The sequence below is a fragment of the Erpetoichthys calabaricus genome, chromosome 12 (genome assembly GCF_900747795.2).
Source record: "Erpetoichthys calabaricus chromosome 12, fErpCal1.3, whole genome shotgun sequence".
Taxonomy (NCBI): Eukaryota; Metazoa; Chordata; class Cladistia; order Polypteriformes; family Polypteridae; genus Erpetoichthys; species Erpetoichthys calabaricus.
In genome coordinates this window covers 158,141,558-158,162,924 of record NC_041405.2, presented here as the reverse complement: position 1 = coordinate 158,162,924, position 21,367 = coordinate 158,141,558, and the positions used below count along the sequence as shown (strand labels likewise).

Here is a 21,367-nt window from a genome sequence, read left to right as displayed (position 1 = left end):
AAAGAAAGAAAGAAAATTGGAAATACTTGAGATAAAAGGGACTACATAAAGGAAAAAATACAATATGAAAGGCACTATATTAAGAAAGAGAGAAAGAAAAGAAGAAACTTGAGTGCTGCCTGCCTGCCTGTCACTCCCAGGCTCACCACTGGATCTCTCCACTGTGACGGAGTTCAGCCCTGCACTGATTGTCACAGTTGTCCAGGAGTAGAGAATGTTCAGTTTTTGAACTGCTGGCTGTTTAAATTTAATTTTATTTCTTTTGCTCAGGATGAAGTGAACTTACGGGACTTTAATTACAGGCACTGCAGGCACCTTTTGTACTGCACCAGTAACGGTTTCTTCTTCAGTTAGTGTAGGACATGGGAATGGGAAACCCGCAAGCACAAATGCCGCTGATTCCGTTTTAATGAACGTATAACTTGGGAACGGATGGCTTGCCGTAGGACTAAGACTAAGCATTACATCAGATGCTCACAGCTTGAGGAAGGAAGAAGTGCGCAGATACTTTGACGGTCAAACACGTTGATCAGAGTCATTGGACGTTAATATTTTTAAGGACTTCGAGGACCCGGATGAGGTCCCCTTGCAGTCCCCTGAAGACCCGGATGAGGTCCCCTTGCAGTCTGCTCAGACTAAGCAGATTTAAATTCTCCGAGCCTGTCACAGTAGGACGTGTCTTCAGCTCCCATGATGCACTTGGTGGCTCACCTCTGCTCGGCTTCCAGTGATTTGGTGCCCAGAACTGCACACGGGACTCCAGACGGGGGCTCACCAGCGCATTATAGACTCCGAGCAGAACCTCCCTTGATTTCTCTTCGACAGTTTTTACGTTATAACCTAACTTTTTATTTGCCTTTGTATTCGTTTCTGCACATTGCTTGGTCGATGAAAACGTATCAACATAAAGCCCTAAATCCTGTTCAGAGGTCGCTTCCTGTCGCCCACCTTGTATCGGCAGCAGACGTTCCACTTGCCCGTGTGTCGCACTTTTCAACATCAAGCTACATTTTCCAAATGTTCGGCCATCTTTTTGTGTTGTTTTTGCCGACTCTGCCGTTGCTCCAACTGTAGTATCGTCTGTAAATTTCATTCGTTTACTAATAACGCTGAAACCTGTGCCATTCATGTCAATCCAAAAAACGTAAGAAGGGTCCAAGGTCAGATGCCTAGAAAGCAAACCCGCCCGACTGGTGGAGTGACCTCGCTCTCCACTCTCCTCATTTCTGGGCTCTTTATCTTCTGCCAGTTAACCGACTTGAGCTCCAGTTTTGTAGGACACCTCAGATGCCCACCGCTTGATCTTCGGGGTCCAACGGAATCGAAGGCCTTTACGAAAGTCGAAGTGAATTCCGTCGTTTGCTTTGTTTTTGGTAAATATTTCAGTTCACTTATCAATAAAAGACATCTTAAAAAAAGATCGATTTGGTAAGAAAGTGAAACCTGAGCTCTCAGCGCCACACAAAACGGGGTTACAAAAACAGAAACTTACACCTCATGAGCTCCTCCTCCTCGGGGACGTCGCGAAAAAGCTTGTGGTAGGTGCTGTTGTACTTTGATAAGTGGATCTGCGAGTGAAAAATAAATCCATTAAAAAAGAAAAGTGAAACAAAAGTTGAACACACAGGGCGGGGGGCGGCGGGCACTTACACTGATGGTTCCCGAGTCCTTCTTGTCCAGCAGCTTGTCGCCGTCAGCCGCACGGGTGTATGTGGGGTCATAGGTGTGAGATCTGTGCCAACACAAACAACAAGCAGCACGTTAGGCAGACGAGCAGGCAAAAAAAAATTAAATTAATTAAAAAAAAAAAATTGGGTTGGTGTTGAGACGCCGCTTGTCAGAGTCCCGTGTGCAAATGGCGGCACTTTTGGGGATTTTTAAATGAAAAGTTTATATAAACAATTATGAAGAAAGCTGACTTGGATTTCTCACCTGCCCATTGTGTGTTTTCACAGGCTGGGTGGAATTTTTCCCTCAGAGGTACAATACGAGGATAAACGTCAATTAACAGGTGCCATGTGCCGCTCCACGTTAATTAACTGCCGTGCCAACTTGCAGAACCCGTTTGCTGCCCGTCAACCCCCCCCCCCCCTCCCCTCACCCCCGGAGACGTCTAGCTGGCGTGAAAACAAAAGGTGACGGTGGCGGCGGCATTCCCACACAGGCTGGCACGCGCACACCAGGGAATACCAAGGAGAGAGAGAGTGGGAGGGGCCACGTCGGGCCAATCACAAAGCGCCAAATGCGTCTAGAGGTGAGAGAGCAGAATAGTAAGGCACTAATATAAAAAGTGAAGATAAGGCGCTATATAGAACAGACAGAGAGATGTGAGAAGGCACTATACAAAGTGAATGGTGAAACGGATAGCATAAAAGTAAGTGAAAGTTACAACATAAAAGTGCAGTACTATATAAATTAGACCAAAAAGGCATTATATAAACAAACAGGTGCAAAAGGCACTATATACAAAGTGAAGTAGATAGATAAGGCGCTATATAGGACAGATACTTTATATATAGACAGATGTGAAAAGGCACTATACAAAGTGAGAGGTGAAGTTAATCAAAAAGAAGTGACAGTTACAATTTAAAAAGTGCAATATACACAGAGAAGAAAGGTGCTACACAAAAGTGGAGTAGGTGAATAGAGGAGCATGGCACAATAGGACAGACGTTACATTAGAACAGTAAGACAATCTGGACGAGAAGAAGCCATTCAGCCCAACAAAGCTCGCCAGTCTTGTCCACATAATTCTAACATGTTCACTTCACACTGAAGTTCATCTTGGGTGGCGCAGTGGGTAGCGCTGCTGCCTCGCAGTTGGGAGACCTGGGGACCCGGGTTCGCTTCCCACGTCCTCCCTGCGTGGAGTTTGCATGTTCTCCCCGTGTCTGCGTGGGTTTCCTCCCACAGTCCAAAGACATGCAGGTTAGGTGGATTGGCGATTCTAAATTGGCGCTTGGTGTGTTTGTGTGTGTCTTGTGGTGGGTTGGCACCCTGCCCGGGATTGGTTCCTGCCTTGTGCCCTGTGTTGGCTGGGATTGGCTCCAGCAGACCCCCCCGTGACCCTGTGTTCGGATTCAGCGGGTTGGAAAATGGATGGGATGGAAGTTCATTTGCCACAATCTGCCCAAGCCTGTCTGCTATCCAAGTCCTTCTGTGATGATATAACATATTCCAAATTATATGCTAATCCATCTGTCTTGGTATCATCTGCAAACTTAACCAGCTTGTTCTTTATATTCCGATCTAAATCATTTATAGATATTAAAAATAGTCCTGCGGTGGGTTGGCACCCTGCCCAGGATTAGTTCCTGCTTTGTGCCCTGTGTTGGCTGGGATTGGCTCCAGCAGACCCCCGTGACCCTGTGTTCGGATTCAACAAGTTGGAAAATGGATGGATGGATATTAAAAATAGCAGTGACCCCAGCACTGCCCCCTGCTGGTCACCACTCTTAACATCACCCAGTTCTGATGAGGTTCCTCACACCGTCACCCTCTCCTTCCTGTGTCTGAGCCAATTCTGCACCCACCTACACCCCACACCCTGAACTGCCACTTCTTTTAGTTTGATGCCCACCCTCTCAGGTGGCACCTTATTAAATGTTTTCTGACGGTCCACATCAATAATCTCATCTGCTCCACTCTGGTCGTCTCCTTTTGTTGCCCCCTCATAGAACTCCAGCCTGTTAGTAAAACACGACCTCCCTCTTCTGAGCCCACGCTGACTGGTCCTAATAACTCCTGCCTGTCCTTGCCAGGTGTTGCTCAGTCTTCTCCTTAATAATTCCTTCCATTCATTTTCCTGTGGTTCACGTTAAGCTTACTGGCCTATAGTTGCTTGACCTGTTCTGTCTCTCTTTTTTATATAATAGGATGTAGAGAAAAGCCAAGCAAAATGACCCCCTTTTATGGGCTAACTAAAAAGATTACAATATGCAAGTTTGAGGCAACTCAGGCCCCTTCTTCAGGCGAGATGGAATGATTGTAACCTAGTATAGATTATCTGTCCTGGTCCTTCGATGGTTCGAGTCCGGAGCCTCGTGTTCTGTCATCAGATCGGCTGCTTGTGCCCATGATGCCCCACTTTGTAATTCGTGACCTCCAAAGATCTTTTCAATAGTGGCACGAGAAGCCCCTTCAACATGAACTGCACAGGAGGGAAGGCGCTATATTAGTGTTTTCTTCTCGTTGCGCACCCCATTGGCTTTTCATATTTAATACACCCCCCCCCCCCCCCCGCCCCCAATGTGTCTGTATCCGTCATGTTCCAAGTTCTCACAGGCCCATCCACAAGCTACCTGCGGGTTATCCCTGCGAAGCCGAAAATCTCACTAATTCATAGGTTATGTTTTTAGCTGAATTGCTTATAGAAACAAATGATTTTAAAAGAGAGAGAGAGAGAGAGAAAGAAAAAAAGGAGCCGCCTTGCCAACTTTGCTGAAAACACAGCACGATAACCTGAAAACCAACGAGCGAGCAAATGAACGTCCGCGCCTCCTCGAAAGCAGGCAGACAGGCAGCCATCAGGCGGCTCCTAAACGAGTAGTTCTGTGGATCCACCCAGCAATTAAACCAATGAGGCAGTGGCAGCGGGGAGTTTACAGGGCATGAGGATGGCAGCGGCGGCAGCAGTGGAGGGGGCATAATTAAAAAATAAAAAAGATCCATGGAAAAGGAGCAGTAGAAAGGCACTATATAACTAAGGGCTATCAGAAACGGTGTCTAGAAAGGAACAGAATATGAAATAAGAATGGTGTGAAAGGCACTATATAATACAGAGGGGCAAATATATGAGGCAGTGCGTGTAAGAGACGTCACTTTACAACAGGGTCACGTGAAAGACACGAGATATTAGCCCAGTGGTTCTCAAACTGTGGGGTGGGTTCCCCTAGTGGGGCGCAAAGTAACAAAAAGGGGGGCGCGAAGACATAAAAAAAAAAAAGAATCGAAAATATAAAAAATACATCTATTGAAACCAAAACAAATTAACTTAAACTACATTCTGATACTAGAAAAACAAATATAGAGTTAGATAAATGTTGATAAAAGTTAAGTAGATATAATACAATATGCATCTATGACATATCATTAATTAAAAAAAAAAAAAAAGAATAAATTGGTATTTGTGGGCTCCTTTCAAAAAAACGATAGGGGGGGGCGCGACTAAAACTGTTATGAAAACTCAGGTCGCAAATACTTAAAGGTTGAGAAACACTGAATTAGCCAAACTTGAAAAAGACTATAAAACAGACAGATAGATAGAGAATAATAATAATAAAAAAAACGACATACATAGGAAAAATAACCAAATAAAAGAAAACGAAAGAGAATAGAATAATGAGAATAAAAAAAGGCACAAAACATGACATATAATAGCAAAAAGGTACCATAATTGTGTGAAAGGCACAATATGAAAACATGAAAGGCGCTACAGTACTGATAGACATGAAAGACACTTTATAACAAACAGAGAGACACACTCACCATGTAAAAGGCTAAATATTACAGGCACTATATAATATACTGGCATTAATGCAAGTCACTATTAAAAAAGATAACTAGGGCAATTTTCATAAGTATAAAATTCAAGCATATATTATACAGAACCTGAAAAGACAGCATGATATTTAACACATTACATAAAACATAAATAGAGAAATAGACAGAAAAGGCACTATGACAAAAAGTAGACAGGAGGAGAAAGGCACTATATAATAAACACGGACAGATAATAAAAGGCACTATATAATAAACGTGGACAGATAATAAAGGCACTATATAATAAACGTGGACAGATAATAAAGGCACTATATAATAAACACGGACAGATAATAAAGGCACTATACAACAGGTAAGACATTATGACTGGCACAGAATGACGTGGAGAGCACGGTGTAATACATGGAAAGAGATAATAAAGGCACAATAAACAAGAAAGGAAAGATCCAACATAATAGATTCATGAAAGATATTATATAACAGAATGAGACACACACACCCCATGTAAAAACTATATTATATAGTGCCTTTCATATTTAAAGATATAAATGCAAACACTATAAAATAGATAGCTAGGGCATTTTTCATAGATACAAACTATATGTAGGAAATGAAGTCTATTATACAGCACTTGAAAAGACACAACATGAGATTTATAAAAAGCACTTTATTAAACTTTGATAGATAAACAGATAGAAAAGCATTTTATAAAAGTTAGATAAATAGGAATGGAACTATAATAAAAGATTAAAGCACTGATTGAAAAGTAGACAGAGACATATATAAAAGGCACTATCTAGTAAGCATAGATAATAAAAGACACTATATAATAAATAAGGCATGATGAGAGACGCAGACAGATATTGAAGGCATTATATAAAAAATGCAGATAGATAATAAGGCCACTATATAACAAAAAAGAAATGCAACAAAATACCTTCATGAAAGGCCTTATGTAAAAGATAGAGGGAAACCAACCATGTAAAAGGTAAATATAAAAGGCGCTATATAATATATAGACATAAATGCAAGACACTACAAATAAGTAACAAAGTTTTGTATTAATATAAAGTATATGAATGAAAGGAACTATCATACAGCACTTATAAATGTAGTTTTACGTCTTTTCAAGACACTTTTTAAAATATAGATTGATAGATAAAGGCACTATATAAAAAGGTAAGGCACTATGATAGAAGAGTAATAGACAGACAGATATGAAAGGCCGTATATAACACATACAGATAATAAAAGCAAAATAGTAAAATAGATAAGGCATTATGACAGATACCGACGCATATGAAAAGCACTATATAATAAACACAGATAGATAAGATTCTATACTATATAATAGATAAGGCATTATATGGAAGAAGATGATCCACTGTGGCAACCTCTAATGGGAGCAGCCAAAAGAAGAACAGATAAGGCATTATGACAGACACAGACTCATGTGTAAGGCACTATATAGTAAATGTAGATAGCTATGAAAGGCACTATATAACAGCTAGCTGCGGTCTGCACCCCACACTTGCCTGCTGAGCAGTTTGTGTTTGTTGCTGGTCTCCTGCTGTGGCTCTTCCAGGCTCTGCCATTTCTTCTGTGCCTCGGCCTTCTTCTTGCTCTTCTTGCTCTTTGTGCTGGTCAGGCTGGCCTCTACTTGACAACTGCAAGGAATATGGAGAAGAGCCATTAAAATAATGCAAACAAGAGGCCGGGCACAGAGCGAGACCTTAAAGGACACTGGACTCAAAGATAAATGAGGATCAAAAAGACTAATGCGAAGACGTTAAAATGATTCCTCTTAAGACATCATGAGACTTCATTCTGTCACTGTAGACTCCCTGCAGCTGTGTATTTCCTGCTCACATACCCATCACAGCATGGAGGTCCACGGTTGCAGACTCATCACGGTGGCAAGATCCCTTACAAAACAGACATTAGAATAAACGGCCCACTTCCACGGACAAACCATTGCATTGTGATCCGTTATTGTACACCCATTACAATGGTGAGATTCAACACCACTGAGCCATCGTGGGACTTGTCCTGTCATTGTAGACTCCCATCAGCGGTGTGACTCCTGGTCACAGAGGGATCTCAGACCTGTGGTCCTTCTAATGTATCAGCTCTGAACCTTCATGGTACTGCAGTCCATCTCAAAACCGACATCCAGCATCACAGTCCCCTCACAGAACTGAAGTCCATCACCATACTCTTAATAGACATCTTGAAGCACATAGATAGATAGATAGATAGATAGATAGATAGATAGATAGATAGATAGATAGATAGATAGATAGATAGATAGATAGATAGATAGATAGAAGTTTCAGACTACGAAATCTGATTGTATGGGTGGTTACTTGCCAGGTAATATTAATATACAAGTTTTATATAACTATATATATCACTGTATATATTAGTATACCCACTCACACACCCACACAGGCTCAGGCCCCGTGACCCGGACTTGAATTCATTGCTCAAGGCAGTTTGCATTTTACGAGCGCGAGTTCCGTCAGTTTTACAAAGCTAATCCTATGCTGAAAACCATAAGGCGATTTTTTGCAACAGGAACACATAATTTTCAGTAATTTAAAAGAAAAATTCCAAGCATTCAATTTTCTTTAAAAATAAAAACTGACAGAACTGGTTTAATAATAGAATTAGTCATAAAAACAAAACCCTAATGTGACATTTTCTTGTCATCATTTCTTGTTGGTGTCCGCCTACGTTTAATCACTTAAGGTCTCATATTTAAAGGACTGGCCATTCAGGCTTTCCCCGCTCATTTTTGTCGCACAAGGTTGCTACAATTGTGGAGAGTTCCCTAGCACACAAGTCAAAAAAAAAAAACAACTTCCAAAAAATGCCCACTGGAGGGGGAAAAACTATGGGAAACCCCTGGTAAGTAATAAGAAATAAAAAAAAACAAAAAAAAAAACAACCCAGAGGGTTATGATTCAGTGTCATGTAAAGTCACCTGCCATTTTCAGGGTCTTGAATGGTCCTTCTGTCACCATCATTTTGAAAGCTGGTGTTGTAGGCACCGGCTCCAGTGTTGCTAGGGGTGTGGCTTGTAGGGTCATGACCCTTGAGTAATTGGTTTGACAGGATGAAAGGTCAGCTGGGGGTTCCTTTCATTATCGAACGTGTGGATACAAACCTCCAGCATTAAAGAAACCTTTTGTTACTGTGCTAATACGTGGACAAAACGGACATCTTTAATGTGTATTAGAATTTGACAGATCGAGGAAACCTCGACTAAGCCTGCATTGATGTATGCATCCAGAATCCTTTTAAAAATCAGGAACCAATTGGGATTTCACAAATCTGTTATCAATTATTCATGGATATTTATAAAAACCTGTTACCGATTTAAAATTTCTGGAAACTTCCCAAGATACAAAAATGGTTAAAAAGAACCGCCTTGGCAACTTCATTTATAAAAGTGAAGTCCGGGATCACGCAAAGTTTAAAGGTTTAGCCACTAGGGGTCCCCACTACACGACGGTCACGACTCGAGTTCATCGATCAGCCTACGCCGAGGTCTTCCTACGAAATCAACGAGGCTGCTGGCGAACTTGTCTTGTTAGAACATGATGGACCCGCGTGAAGCACAAGCTGTCAGATTAGACGTTCAGCTCCCCGACGAACTGTCCTCGCACAAAGAGTGACACAGTCCTAAGCGGAATTCAAGATGGGTTTGTTTTTTTTTTCCCCACATCTATATGGTTTTAACTTGAAACTGCCTGCTCCCACTCGCATTGGAAAGAGAAAAGAAAAATATAATAAAACAAAACGAAAAGCAACCCCTTTTCGTGCAGAGCATATTCAGATCTTATTCCTCGGCACCAACGGGAAGTGTGCCAGGCGCTGGAAAGAGACCCCGCCGCGCAGCCGCCCACAATTCGACTTCGCGTTGGAGCAGAAAAGAAAAGCAAAGAGCGCGAGCGGCGGACTCGGAAGCTCAACGCGTCTCCGGCTGCGCAGAACGAGCGGCAGGCATACATACATACATAGAAAATGTAAGGCACTATATAATAGATAGATAGATAGATAGATAGATAGATAGATAGATAGATAGATAGATAGATAGATAGATAGATAGATAGATAGATAGAAAGGGTAGAAAGGGCACTATATGATAGATATGATAGATATGAAGGGCACTATATGATAGATAGATAGATAGATAGATAGATAGATCTATTTGTCCCCAGGGGAAATTATGCTCACGTATTAGCATTGGTATAAAGGACCCCTGGTTGTGTTTCTTGACGCGCTTCCGCTGAAGGATTCTCTCACATACACACCAGAAAGACTAAAAAGAAAGCAAACTTGTGACTTGGCAGTCCCAGTGAGGCACTATACAGGCATATTGCCATTGGTATAAAGGACCCCCAGTTGCGCTTCTTGTCACACTTCCACTGAATGATTTGTTCCCTTAAAGTCCTCAGTGTTGGGGAGGATGTGCAGCGTTGTTCATAATGGCACTCAGCTTTGTCTTCATTCTCTCCTCCACTATGACCTCCAAGGGGTCCACAGCGTGTCCTCTCACTGAGCCTGCCCTTTTAATTAGCTTGTTGATTCTGTGGTCCTTTCTTGAAGTGAGGTTACCAGCCCAGCACACTACACTGGCCTTCACAGAGCTGTAGAATGAAGATGTGAAGGACGTCACTTGCCACATCAGAGGAGCACAGTCTCAGCCTGCTCTGCCCTTTCTTTTCTTGTTTTTCTGTGTTATGGGACCAACCTGTCATTGATGGTTTTTTTTTTTGTTTTTGTTCTTTTTATTTCGTCTTATACGATTTCTTGTATTAGGAATTTGTTAGTTTTCGAATACCCCTTGGGGTCAGAGCGCAGGGTCAGCCATTGTACAGCGCCCCTGGAGCAATTACAGGTTAAGGGTCTTGCTCAAGGGCCCAGCAGAGTAGGATCTCTTTTGGCAGTGATGGGGATTCGAACCGGCAACCTTCAGGATACCAGCACAGATCCTTAGCCTCAGAGCCATGTGGACCCCCAAGTACTTGTAGGAGTGGACCACCTCTACATGCACTCCCTAAATAGTGACCTGATATAGAAGGTCTTTGATGTGGTGAAAGTCAATAAGCAGTTCTTTGGTTTTGCAGACAATTCTCACAGTTGTTCCCTTTGACTCCTCTCCTCTGTCTCATCCCCCTTATCAATAGCCCCCATTAGTGCAGAATCATCTGAGAATCTCTGCAAGTGACCCGACCTGCTCTTATATTTCTATAGTCTGAGGTGTGTGGAGTGAAGAGTGAAGCAGACAGGCCTGCTCCTTGTGGTGTCTCACAATCCTCGAGTCTCACACACTGGTGGTCTGCTCAACTGAAAGTCCCTCATCAGGACATCACAGGCTCACCCACCTGCATATCTCTGAGTTGACCCCCTTAACAGGGATGGCTGGATGACATTGAATGTGCTGGAGAAATCAAATCCTCCCAGCGCTGCCTAGACATCTGAATGGCACTGGCACACTTTAGGTAGACCTACATAGGAGAGGCCGCCTATAATTGATAGACAGGACGATCGTCTTTATTCTTTCCGTTTTCAAAATTTAAATACGGTCTTCTAATTTTTCTTTTTTTCCCCCCAAACTGCCAGATGCCCTAAAATGGACTCTGATTGCCTTCCTCAACGCAGCATTTCATTTCAGTTTGGATTCTTTTTGCAGTGTTAAGAAAAAAAAGATTTTCATTTCTTGCGATGGAAGAGGAGTTGGAGTTTCCAGTGGAAAAAAAAGAAAGACCCAAAATGCTAGCCGGACACCCACACATTCAACGGCTCCACAAAGTGATTTCAGTGCTTCGGTAAATTCCGTTCCCGTAGGGAGTCCACCTCGACAGGCGAGCAGAAGGCACACACGTGGGATAAAAGAACCCGGTGACTTGGACACGAAATCTGACCCTGAAAGCCCGGGGCGCACTGAAACAAAACGCGACGCGCAACGCAGCTGACATCTGGACGATTCTAGAAAGAAGAGAAAATGAAGCACAAAACGGCGAAAAAGAGAGGAAAAAAAAATGTCGCGATTCTTAATAAATCGGGAAAGAAACAAAACAGGGAATACCCGATACGACTTCATTTACAAGACAGATACATAAACGTAAAACGAGCTATAAAAATACACAGAGGAAAAGTAACAACAAATACAGAGCTAGACATGAAGGGCGCTATATAATAGACTAATGTAACAGACAGACTCGAAAGGCACAAGATGGGCACACATCACAGATTGGTAAGGTACTATATAAGAGATGGACTTAAAAGGCACTATATAACAGATTAAAAAGGTACTGTATAAAACTTACACACACACAAAAAGTCCACCAGACTTATGTTTACTCGATATTAACCTGTTTTGTAAGTCGCTTTGGATAAAAACATTGAAAAGGCACTATATAATAGATAGATGTGAAAGGCACTATATAAGATAGATATCAAGGGCACTATGTTAGACAGGCATGAAGCGTCTATATTAAACAGATATGAAGGGTACCATATTAGCTAGATATAAAAGGCACAATAGTAGAGGGAGAGATAGACAGATCATGTGAAAGGCGCTATATAAAATAGTGTCCTCCATATCTATCTATCTAATAGATAGATGTATGCCTCTTGTAATTGAGCTCGGCTCCTCATTTATTACAATTAGAAAACAAACATGGCTGTGGTCGGTGGTTACGATTCTAAGCTGAATTGCAGAGAAATGTTACTTTGTTGATTTAACAAACGCCTTGGTCGTTCGAGGTTATGCTTATATCAAGTGATATAAACGGTAAAAAATAAGTAAGTAAGTAAATAAATGTCACTATGTGAGCTTCATTTAGACTTATTGAGCCTTCTTCTTCGACTGAATAATAATAATAATAATAATATCGGGGCGGCACGGTGGCGCAGTGGTAGCGCTGCTGCCTCGCAGTAAGGAGACCTGGGTTCGCTTCCCGTGTTCTCCCCGTCTCTGTGTGGGTTCCCTCCGGTTTCCTCTCATGCGCATTGGCGATTCTAAATTGTCCCGTGTGTGTGTGTGTGTGTGTGCCCTGCGGTGGACTGGCGCCCTGCCCGGGGTTTGTTTCCTGCCTTGCGCCCTGTGTTGGCTGGGATTGGCTAAAGCAATTGATTACATCTTGCCTGAAGAAGGGGCCTGAGTTGCCTCGAAAGCTTGCATATTGTAATCTTTCTAGTTAGCCAATAAAAGGTGTCATTTTGCTTGGCTTTTCTCTACATTCATAATGGCTAACACGGTACAACACCCTAGTACTACTTACAATATAAAAAGATAGATGAATGTATTAGATAGATGAAAGACGTAAACAGACATGAAAGGTACTATAAGGTACTAGGCAGATGAATAAACTTAAATTGCGCCTTACATTAGGTTAGATAAGTACTATAGGCTTGAAAGGCATTATATAATCAAATCCTGCTACTGACAGTGTGACCTTGAGCAGGTCTCTTCACTTGCCTGTGCTTCAACTGGAAAAGCAAAATGTGTATCTCATATGCTGTAAATCCTCTAGAATAAGGGGATAGATAGATAGATATAGAGATAGATAGATAGATAGATATTTATAAAATACAGAAATTAAGCATGTGTATAATAGACATGAAAGGCGCAATGTAATAGAGTTGTAAAAATCAAAATTGAAGGCGCTATAAAATCGACATATACACCTCTTGCAGCCGAGTTCGGTTCCTTGAATATTACATGTAAAAAAACTGAACGCTCCACGTTTAATTAACGCCTTGGTCTTTAAATGAATGACTTTTGATGTTGTATTTGCATCGAGATAATCAAAGTAGGGTACCGTTTAAAAATCTCACGGGATAAAACTGAAGGATTGAACAGACGGCCGTTGGCTCATTATGTACGGCACTATCCCGCTTTATTCTTTTAAGCTTTTTCTTACTAGGGTGTCGTACCGTGTTAGCCATTATGAATGTAGTAAAAAAACGTCAAGCAATATGACACCTCTTATTGGCTAACTAAAAAGATTACAATATGCGAGCTTCTTCAGGCTGCCTGAAGAAGGGGCCTGAGCTGCCTCGAAAGCTTGCATATTGTAATCTTTTTAGTTAGCCAATACAAGGTGTCATTTTGCTTGACTTTTCACTACAGCTTTTTCTTACGTGATTCTACTGGATTAATTATTCCAATGAAAGGCACTATACGTTAGTCATTTGTCATTGCACCTGCACTTTCTCCTGAAGCGCCTCGATTGCCCGCCCGTCCGTTGCCTGTAAAACCTCACAGCCGCAGACGGAGACAATAAAGCGATGAGAGCGCAGAACATCCGCGAGAGGAGGAGGAGGAGAAGAAGAAGAGGCGGGTCACGCAGTAAACTCGGTGCGTTTCGGATTTCAAAACGGGCGGCTCGGCGGTCTAAGAGATTCTGGAGGCTAGAGGGTGTCCCACCCAGTGGCGCTTATCATTCGACGCTTGTCTAAGGGTACATAACGAGAGTCTTCTGAAATCACGACCATGAACGTCATTTTATTTAAATAGGTTTAAAGTTTTTAAATGAGCCAACATCCTGCTAGAGTGGCGTTAGCTATACATGAAAAATATAATTACAGCTTCATTAATCATAAACTTAAACCGAAAGACACGAACGGATGCAAATATTTACTTATAGGAAGCCCAGCGATCGCATTTACAGTCCGTGTGTGTTTGCACATTTGGCGATGCCATTACCGGCAAACACTCCGATGACGTCAGTCAGTTGTGAGGACATGCGCGTGCACGTGAGCATAATCTCCTCGGAGCTCGTTCTCCGGTCACCGAAGTGCCTCTGAACACACGGAAGGTCACCAAGGTGCGTCTGTCAACCCCACTTCCTGGCCGCTCATTCCCTTAGTTTACAGGAACCGTTTACCGGCTCAGCCCGATTCGATAGGCCTACTAACGTGTCTATTCCCGTAACGCCGGATAATTTAAAGTGAATGTTGGTGCAGGCCTCCTAAATTAGTCACACCTTAAAAAAAATGCTAGAATCAGTCAGTCAGCAGTAAATACAGGATCTTATAGGTAGCCTTTGTAAATTCCAGCAGTTTGTAAAAGCAGCGAGCAACCAGTCTATGACTGGGCAGTGGGCACCATCTCCCGCACGCATTTAAAACGCGAAAAGCCCAGGAACAAATGATAACCTAAAGTATGTCTAGATATGGAAAGAAAGTCCACAATCCCCTTTTATAAAAAGATTAATAGACAGAAAAGCATCCGTATGCTTTTATAAGCGTTATATAGCGCATTCTATGAGTCATTAGATTGAAGTGTATGGACGAATCAACGCAATTGTAGATGTCAAATGGCACATTTTCAGTAATTCACGCAATAATACGTTATAAAGCGCCTATTCTTCAGTAATTCGATAGAGAGGGTGTATAGAAAGGGACGAATATATTGCTGTAGTTTTCTAATACGTGTTATATAGCGCCGTTTTCAGTAATAGATAGATAGAATTTAAATATGTCGATTCATCTAACATACGTTATATAGCGACTTTTTCTTAGTAATTCAATAGATAGCATCAATGTATTCTTAAAATGCGTTATATAGCGTCTTTCTTCAGTAAGTAGATAGAAATGGGTGCATGAATCCCTGTAATGACATATTATGAATTACATAGCACACTCTCAGTAATGTATCTCTCTAGCTCTGAGATATTATATATATATACACACACACACACACACATACTGCGGTGGGCTGGCGCCCTGCCCGGGATTGGTTCCCTGCCTTGCACCCTGTGTTGGCTGGGATTGGCTACAGCAGACCCCCGTGACCCTGTGTTTGGATTCAGCAGGTTGGAAAATGAATGGAGATATATATATATATATATATATATATATATATATATATATATATTATATATATATACAGTGGTGTGAAAAACTATTTGCCCCCTTCCTGATTTCTTATTCTTTTGCATGTTTGTCACACAAAATGTTTCTGATCATCAAACACATTTAACCATTAGTCAAATATAACACAAGTAAACACAAAATGCAGTTTTTAAATGATGGTTTTTATTATTTAGGGAGAAAAAAAATCCAAACCTACATGGCCCTGTGTGAAAAAGTAATTGCCCCCTTGTTAAAAAATAACCTAACTGTGGTGTATCACACCTGAGTTCAATTTCCGTAGCCACCCCCATGCCTGATTACTGCCACACCTGTTTCAATCAAGAAATCACTTAAATAGGAGCTGCCTGACACAGAGAAGTAGACCAAAAGCACCTCAAAAGCTAGACATCATGCCAAGATCCAAAGAAATTCAGGAACAAATGAGAACAGCAGTAATTGAGATCTATCAGTCTGGTAAAGGTTATAAAGCCATTTCTACAGCTTTGGGACTCCAGCGAACCACAGTGAGAGCCATTATCCACAAATGGCAAAAACATGGAACAGTGGTGAACCTTCCCAGGAGTGGCCGGCCGACCAAAATTACCCCAAGAGCGCAGAGACGACTCATCCGAGAGGTCACAAAAGACCCCAGGACAACGTCTAAAGAACTGCAGGCCTCACTTGCCTCAATTAAGGTCAGTGTTCACGACTCCACCATAAGAAAGAGACTGGGCAAAAACGGCCTGCATGGCAGATTTCCAAGACGCAAACCACTGTTAAGCAAAAAGAACATTAGGGCTCGTCTCAATTTTGCTAAGAAACATCTCAATGATTGCCAAGACTTTTGGGAAAATACCTTGTGGACTGATGAGACAAAAGTTGAACTTTTTGGAAGGCAAATGTCCCGTTACATCTGGCGTAAAAGGAACACAGCATTTCAGAAAAAGAACATCATACCAACAGTAAAAATATGGTGGTGGTAGTGTGATGGTCTGGGGTTGTTTTGCTGCTTCAGGACCTGGAAGGCTTGCTGTGATAGATGGAACCATGAATTCTACTGTCTACCAAAAAATCCTGAAGGAGAATGTCCGGCCATCTGTTCGTCAACTCAAGCTGAAGCGATCTTGGGTGCTGCAACAGGACAATGACCCAAAACACACCAGCAAATCCACCTCTGAATGGCTGAAGAAAAACAAAATGAAGACTTTGGAGTGGCCTAGTCAAAGTCCTGACCTGAATCCAATTGAGATGCTATGGCATGACCTTAAAAAGGCGGTTTCATGCTAGAAAACCCTCAAATAAAGCTGAATTACAACAATTTTGCAAAGATGAGTGGGCCAAAATTCCTCCAGAGCGCTGTAAAAGACTCATTGCAAGTTATCGCAAACGCTTGATTGCAGTTATTGCTGCTAAGGGTGGCCCAACCAGTTATTAGGTTCAGGGGGACAATTACTTTTTCACACAGGGCCATGTAGGTTTGGATTTTTTTTTCTCCCTAAATAATAAAAACCACCATTTACAAACTGCATTTTGTGTTTACTTGTGTTATATTTGACTAATGGTTAAATGTGTTTGATGATCAGAAACATTTTGTGTGACAAACATGCAAAAGAATAAGAAATCAGGAAGGGGGCAAATAGTTTTTCACACCACTGTATATATATATATATATATATATATATAGGATGAACGGAAGAATGAAATCAATGTATTTAATACTAAAGTGAGGGCTGCTGTTGACTTAGTTGCACCTGAAAAGACAGTTAAAAAATCTTCTAGCATTGTTATACCTTGGAAGACCCAAAGAGTGTCTGATTTAAAGAGAACATGCCGTAGAGCTGAGCGTAAATGGAGGAAAACTAAACTAACTATTGACTATGAAATATTAAAAGTTAAAATAACAGAATACAATAACACAGTCCGTCTTGAGAGGCGCTGCTATTTCTCTAAGATTATAAATAACAATGCTAGTAATCCCAGAGTCTTATTCTCGATGATTGATCGTCTGTTAAACTCGGGTAACTCAAAGGAATGCCTCCTAAGTACTTCCAGTAAAACCTGTGAGGCTATTGCTGTATTTTTCAATCAAAAAATTAATGATATTAGAAATAACATAGTATATCTCCCCAACACTGTGGATCCTCCTAAACCCCAGTATTCCGTTATAAACAAATTAAACTCTTTCACTAGGATAGATTTACCTGATTTACATAAAATAATTTCTCAACTGAGACCCTCCACCTGTGCCCTTGACTCAATACCAACAAATTTTTTCAAAAAAGTATCGGGCGTGTTAATCGATAATATTCTTGACATAGTAAATTCGTCATTAGATACGGGGGTCTTCCCAGACTGTCTTAAGACTGCGGTAGTTAAACCCCTACTTAAGAAAAATAATTTCGACTCCTCTGCTCTTGAAAATTTTAGACCCATCTCTAACCTGCCTTTCTTAAGTAAAATTCTAAAGAAGGCACTCATTATACAGTTAAATGAGCACCTCAATAAACCTGCTATTCTTGATAAATTTCAGTCAGGTTTTAGAACAAATCACAGCACAGAAACTTCTCTCGTTAAAGTAGTCAATGATTTGCAGGTAAATGCAGACAGAGGCCATTTATCTGTTCTCATCCTCTTAGATCTGAGTGCTGCATTTGACACCATTGATCATAATATACTTAGAAATGGGTGGGCCTCTCTGGTAGGGTCTTAAATTGGTTTGAATCCTACCTGGCAGGGAGAAAATTCTTTGTTAGTTGTGGTGATTACAACTCAAAGACCCCTGATATCCTATATGGTGGTCCACAAGGCTCTATCCTGGGTCTGCTGCTCTTCTCAATCTACTTGCTTCCGTTAGGTCAGATTATCTCAGGGCACAACGTGAGCTACCACAGCTATGCTGATGACACACAGCTGTATTTATCAATTGCACCTGATGACCCCGATTCTCTTGATTCACTAACACAATGTCTGACTTGTATCTCAGAATGGATGAATAGTAACTTTCTCAAGCTAAATAAAGAGAAAACTGAAATCTTAGTGATTGGCAATAATGGATACAATGAGGCTATTAGAAATAAACTGGATACATTAGGATTAAAAGTCAAAATGGAGGTAAAAAGCTTAGAGGTAACTGTTGACTGTAATCTAAATTTTAAATTGCATATTAATCAGATCACTAGGACAGCATTTTTTCACCTAAGAAACATAGCAAAAGTTAGACCTCTTATATCATTGAAAGATGCTGAGAAATTAGTTCATGCGTTTGTTTTCAGTCGACTAGATTACTGTAACGCACTCCTCTCAGGACCACCCAAAAAAGACATCAATCGTTTGCAATGAGTGCAGAATGCAGCTGCTAGAATCCTAACCAGGAAAAGAAAATCCGAACACATTTCTCCAGTTTTGATGTCACTACACTGGTTACCTGTGTCATTCAGGATTGACTTTAAAATTCTGCTTATGGTTTATAAAGCCTTAAATAATCTCGCCCCATCTTATATATCGGAATGTCTGACGTCTTATATTCCAAATCGTAACCTCAGATCCTCAACTGAGTGTCTCCTTAGAATTCCAAGAGCAAAACTTAAAAGAAGTGGTGAGGCGGCCTTCTGCTGTTATGCACCTAAAATCTGGAATAGCCTGCCAGTAGGAATTCGCCAGGCTAATACAGTGGAACACTTTAAAAAACTGCTGAAAACACATTACTGTAACATGGCCTTCTCATAACTTCACTGTAATTTAATCCTGATACTCTGTATATCCAATTCATTATAATAATGATTCATGGTGGCTCTAAAATCTGTACTAACCCCTACTCTCTCTTCTGTTTCCTTTTCCGGTGTCCTTTTGGTGGTGGCGTGCGCCACCACCATCTACTCAAAGCACCATGATGTTCCAACAATGATGGATGGATTAAAAGCCAGAAGTCTGTATGACCATCAGCATCAAGTCCTCCTGTGAGAACCCTAAGTACAAAGAGGACTATTTCATTTATGTTAGGTAGAATGCCCAGAGGGGACTGGGTGGTCTCATGGCCTGGAACCCCTACAGATTTAATTTTTTTCTCCAGCTTTCTGGATTTTTTTTTTTGTTTTTTCTGTCCATCCTGGCCATCGGACCTTACTCCTTTCTATGTTAACTAATGTTGTCTTATTTTAATTTCTTATTTTGTCTTTTATTTTTCTTTTCTTCATTATGTAAAGCACTTTGAGCTACTTTTTGTATGAAAATGTGCTATAGAAATAAATGTTGTTGTTGTTCTCAAATACTTTGCACAGCGGCTCTTCTGTGGTGATTTAATAGACAACTAGGAATGGACGGGTGTATATTTTTCTAATTATGTCATATAGCGCCTTTCTTCAGTAATTTTATAGATAGACCTAGATGGATGAATTAACGTAATGGCGAGTTTCATATGGCGCCTTTCTTCGTTAATGTATTTCTCTTTACTTGTTCACCAGAAGGCTCTATTGGTTATCTTACCACTTATATATATTTGGTGTAAAGATTTAGGAGGTACTGCTTGATATTTCCCTGTAATTCCTTCCGTCTGTCACCAGGCGTTTATGACAATTTGAATTGACACGACAAAGAATTAAATTAACAAAGACCTAGAAATGTTGGGTGACAAGAATACGTTGCTTTTGAAAAACACCGCACAAAAAAAAAAAAAAAATGACAAAAATGTAAAAGCTGCCGGGCGAGGTTCTGTTCTTGACGTCTGTGAATGGAAAGTGACGGATCTTTCCACATAACTGCGCTACTGCGGCCAAATATACAGTCGCTCGCCGTTCATTTCATAGACCGACTGAGAAAAAAAAAAAAAATAGTAACATACCATAAGCAGCCGCCTAAAATAGAAATGGGCGAGACCGACAATTAATTCGACTTCCTCAACCAAAATAAATTTCTTGTGAAAGACATAGGAAGTTGTTACATTTTAGTGCGTGTGATACATTCGTGCAAGATTTGCGAGAAGACCCAGTTACAAGATTTCAAAAGTCCAGTAAAATGACGGAATAAAACAAATACTAAATGTGTCGTATACACCGTACAGCACGGCTGCAGGATTTCTTAACATAATGTTTCAAAGCTACAATTAAGCAATTATCTTTATTTGCAACGGGAATGTCGGCTGCTGTCGTAATTTTCTTTACGGCTTCCTGTTTCAGCGTCTCTGACTTTTTCCTCCAGCAGCATTCGCGCTTCTGACCGCTTAAGCTCGGAGGGCTGCTGCTGGTTTTAATGAGCTGGCAAACAGAATACAACGCCATCTCACCCGCCCACATCTCACCAAACCTGGTGGTCTTCTCTGACTCATTCGGTGTTTTCGCCTCCTTCTCGTAAGTGGACTGACCTGCGCAGATCTGCAGCTCCAGGTCCCCTCGAACGAGTCTGGCAGCAGGTGTGGCGTGCAGGGGCCGGGGGACAGCCGACGAGTTCAGGCAATACAGGACCGGCCGGTGATAGGCGCTCAGCGGGAGAACCGAGAGGAAGCATTTAGCACTCTGGTGACTTGTGTGCCGGTAAAATGTACCGGAGAAACGGAAACTCAGGAGCAGCAGGACGGCAGAAACGCGTCAAATCGCGTCACTGACCTGACGGGAAATGCAGAGTGTGTACTTTGAGTTTCTCAATCGCACCTCCTTGGCTTGGAACGCATAGCGACAGGGAGGTCACTTTGATCACACCGGGGATTACGATGCCCTGTTACACAGTTTTACCGGCACAAGTACATTTTGTTTTCACCCAAAGGCTTCTCAGGGAAATGACGGTAATAGGGTTTGGGGTTTAGTTAATTAGCCAAATGATTACGAATTAACCAACACTGGACGGGACGTCTCCGCTAAACTATCAGGAATGCGCGTGTGTTTTAATTTACATTTGAAAAGAGGTGACGGAGCGAGACCTGAAACCGAAAACCGGCGAATAAACGCTGCGGCCAGCATATCAACGTAAGTGAGAAGCACAAGATGAACCGCACATGACTTCT

General features: G+C 41.5%; 1 protein-coding gene across 1 annotated transcript in view; it reads right to left on the bottom strand.

Moving 5' to 3' along the window:
- The window catches only part of si:zfos-943e10.1 (GRAM domain-containing protein 2A), a 48,398-nt gene extending 27,425 nt beyond the window's left edge, over positions 1 to 20,973 (bottom strand). The window contains exons 1-4 of the mRNA XM_028816610.2: positions 20,732 to 20,973; positions 7,038 to 7,169; positions 1,651 to 1,732; positions 1,493 to 1,568 (exon numbers count right to left, since the gene is read on the bottom strand). Of these exons, the coding sequence (XP_028672443.1) occupies positions 1,493 to 1,568; positions 1,651 to 1,732; positions 7,038 to 7,169; positions 20,732 to 20,874 (433 nt within the window). The 5' untranslated portion in view covers positions 20,875 to 20,973. The remainder of the gene's footprint in view (positions 1 to 1,492; positions 1,569 to 1,650; positions 1,733 to 7,037; positions 7,170 to 20,731) is intronic.
- Between the last annotated feature and the right edge of the window lie 394 nt (positions 20,974 to 21,367).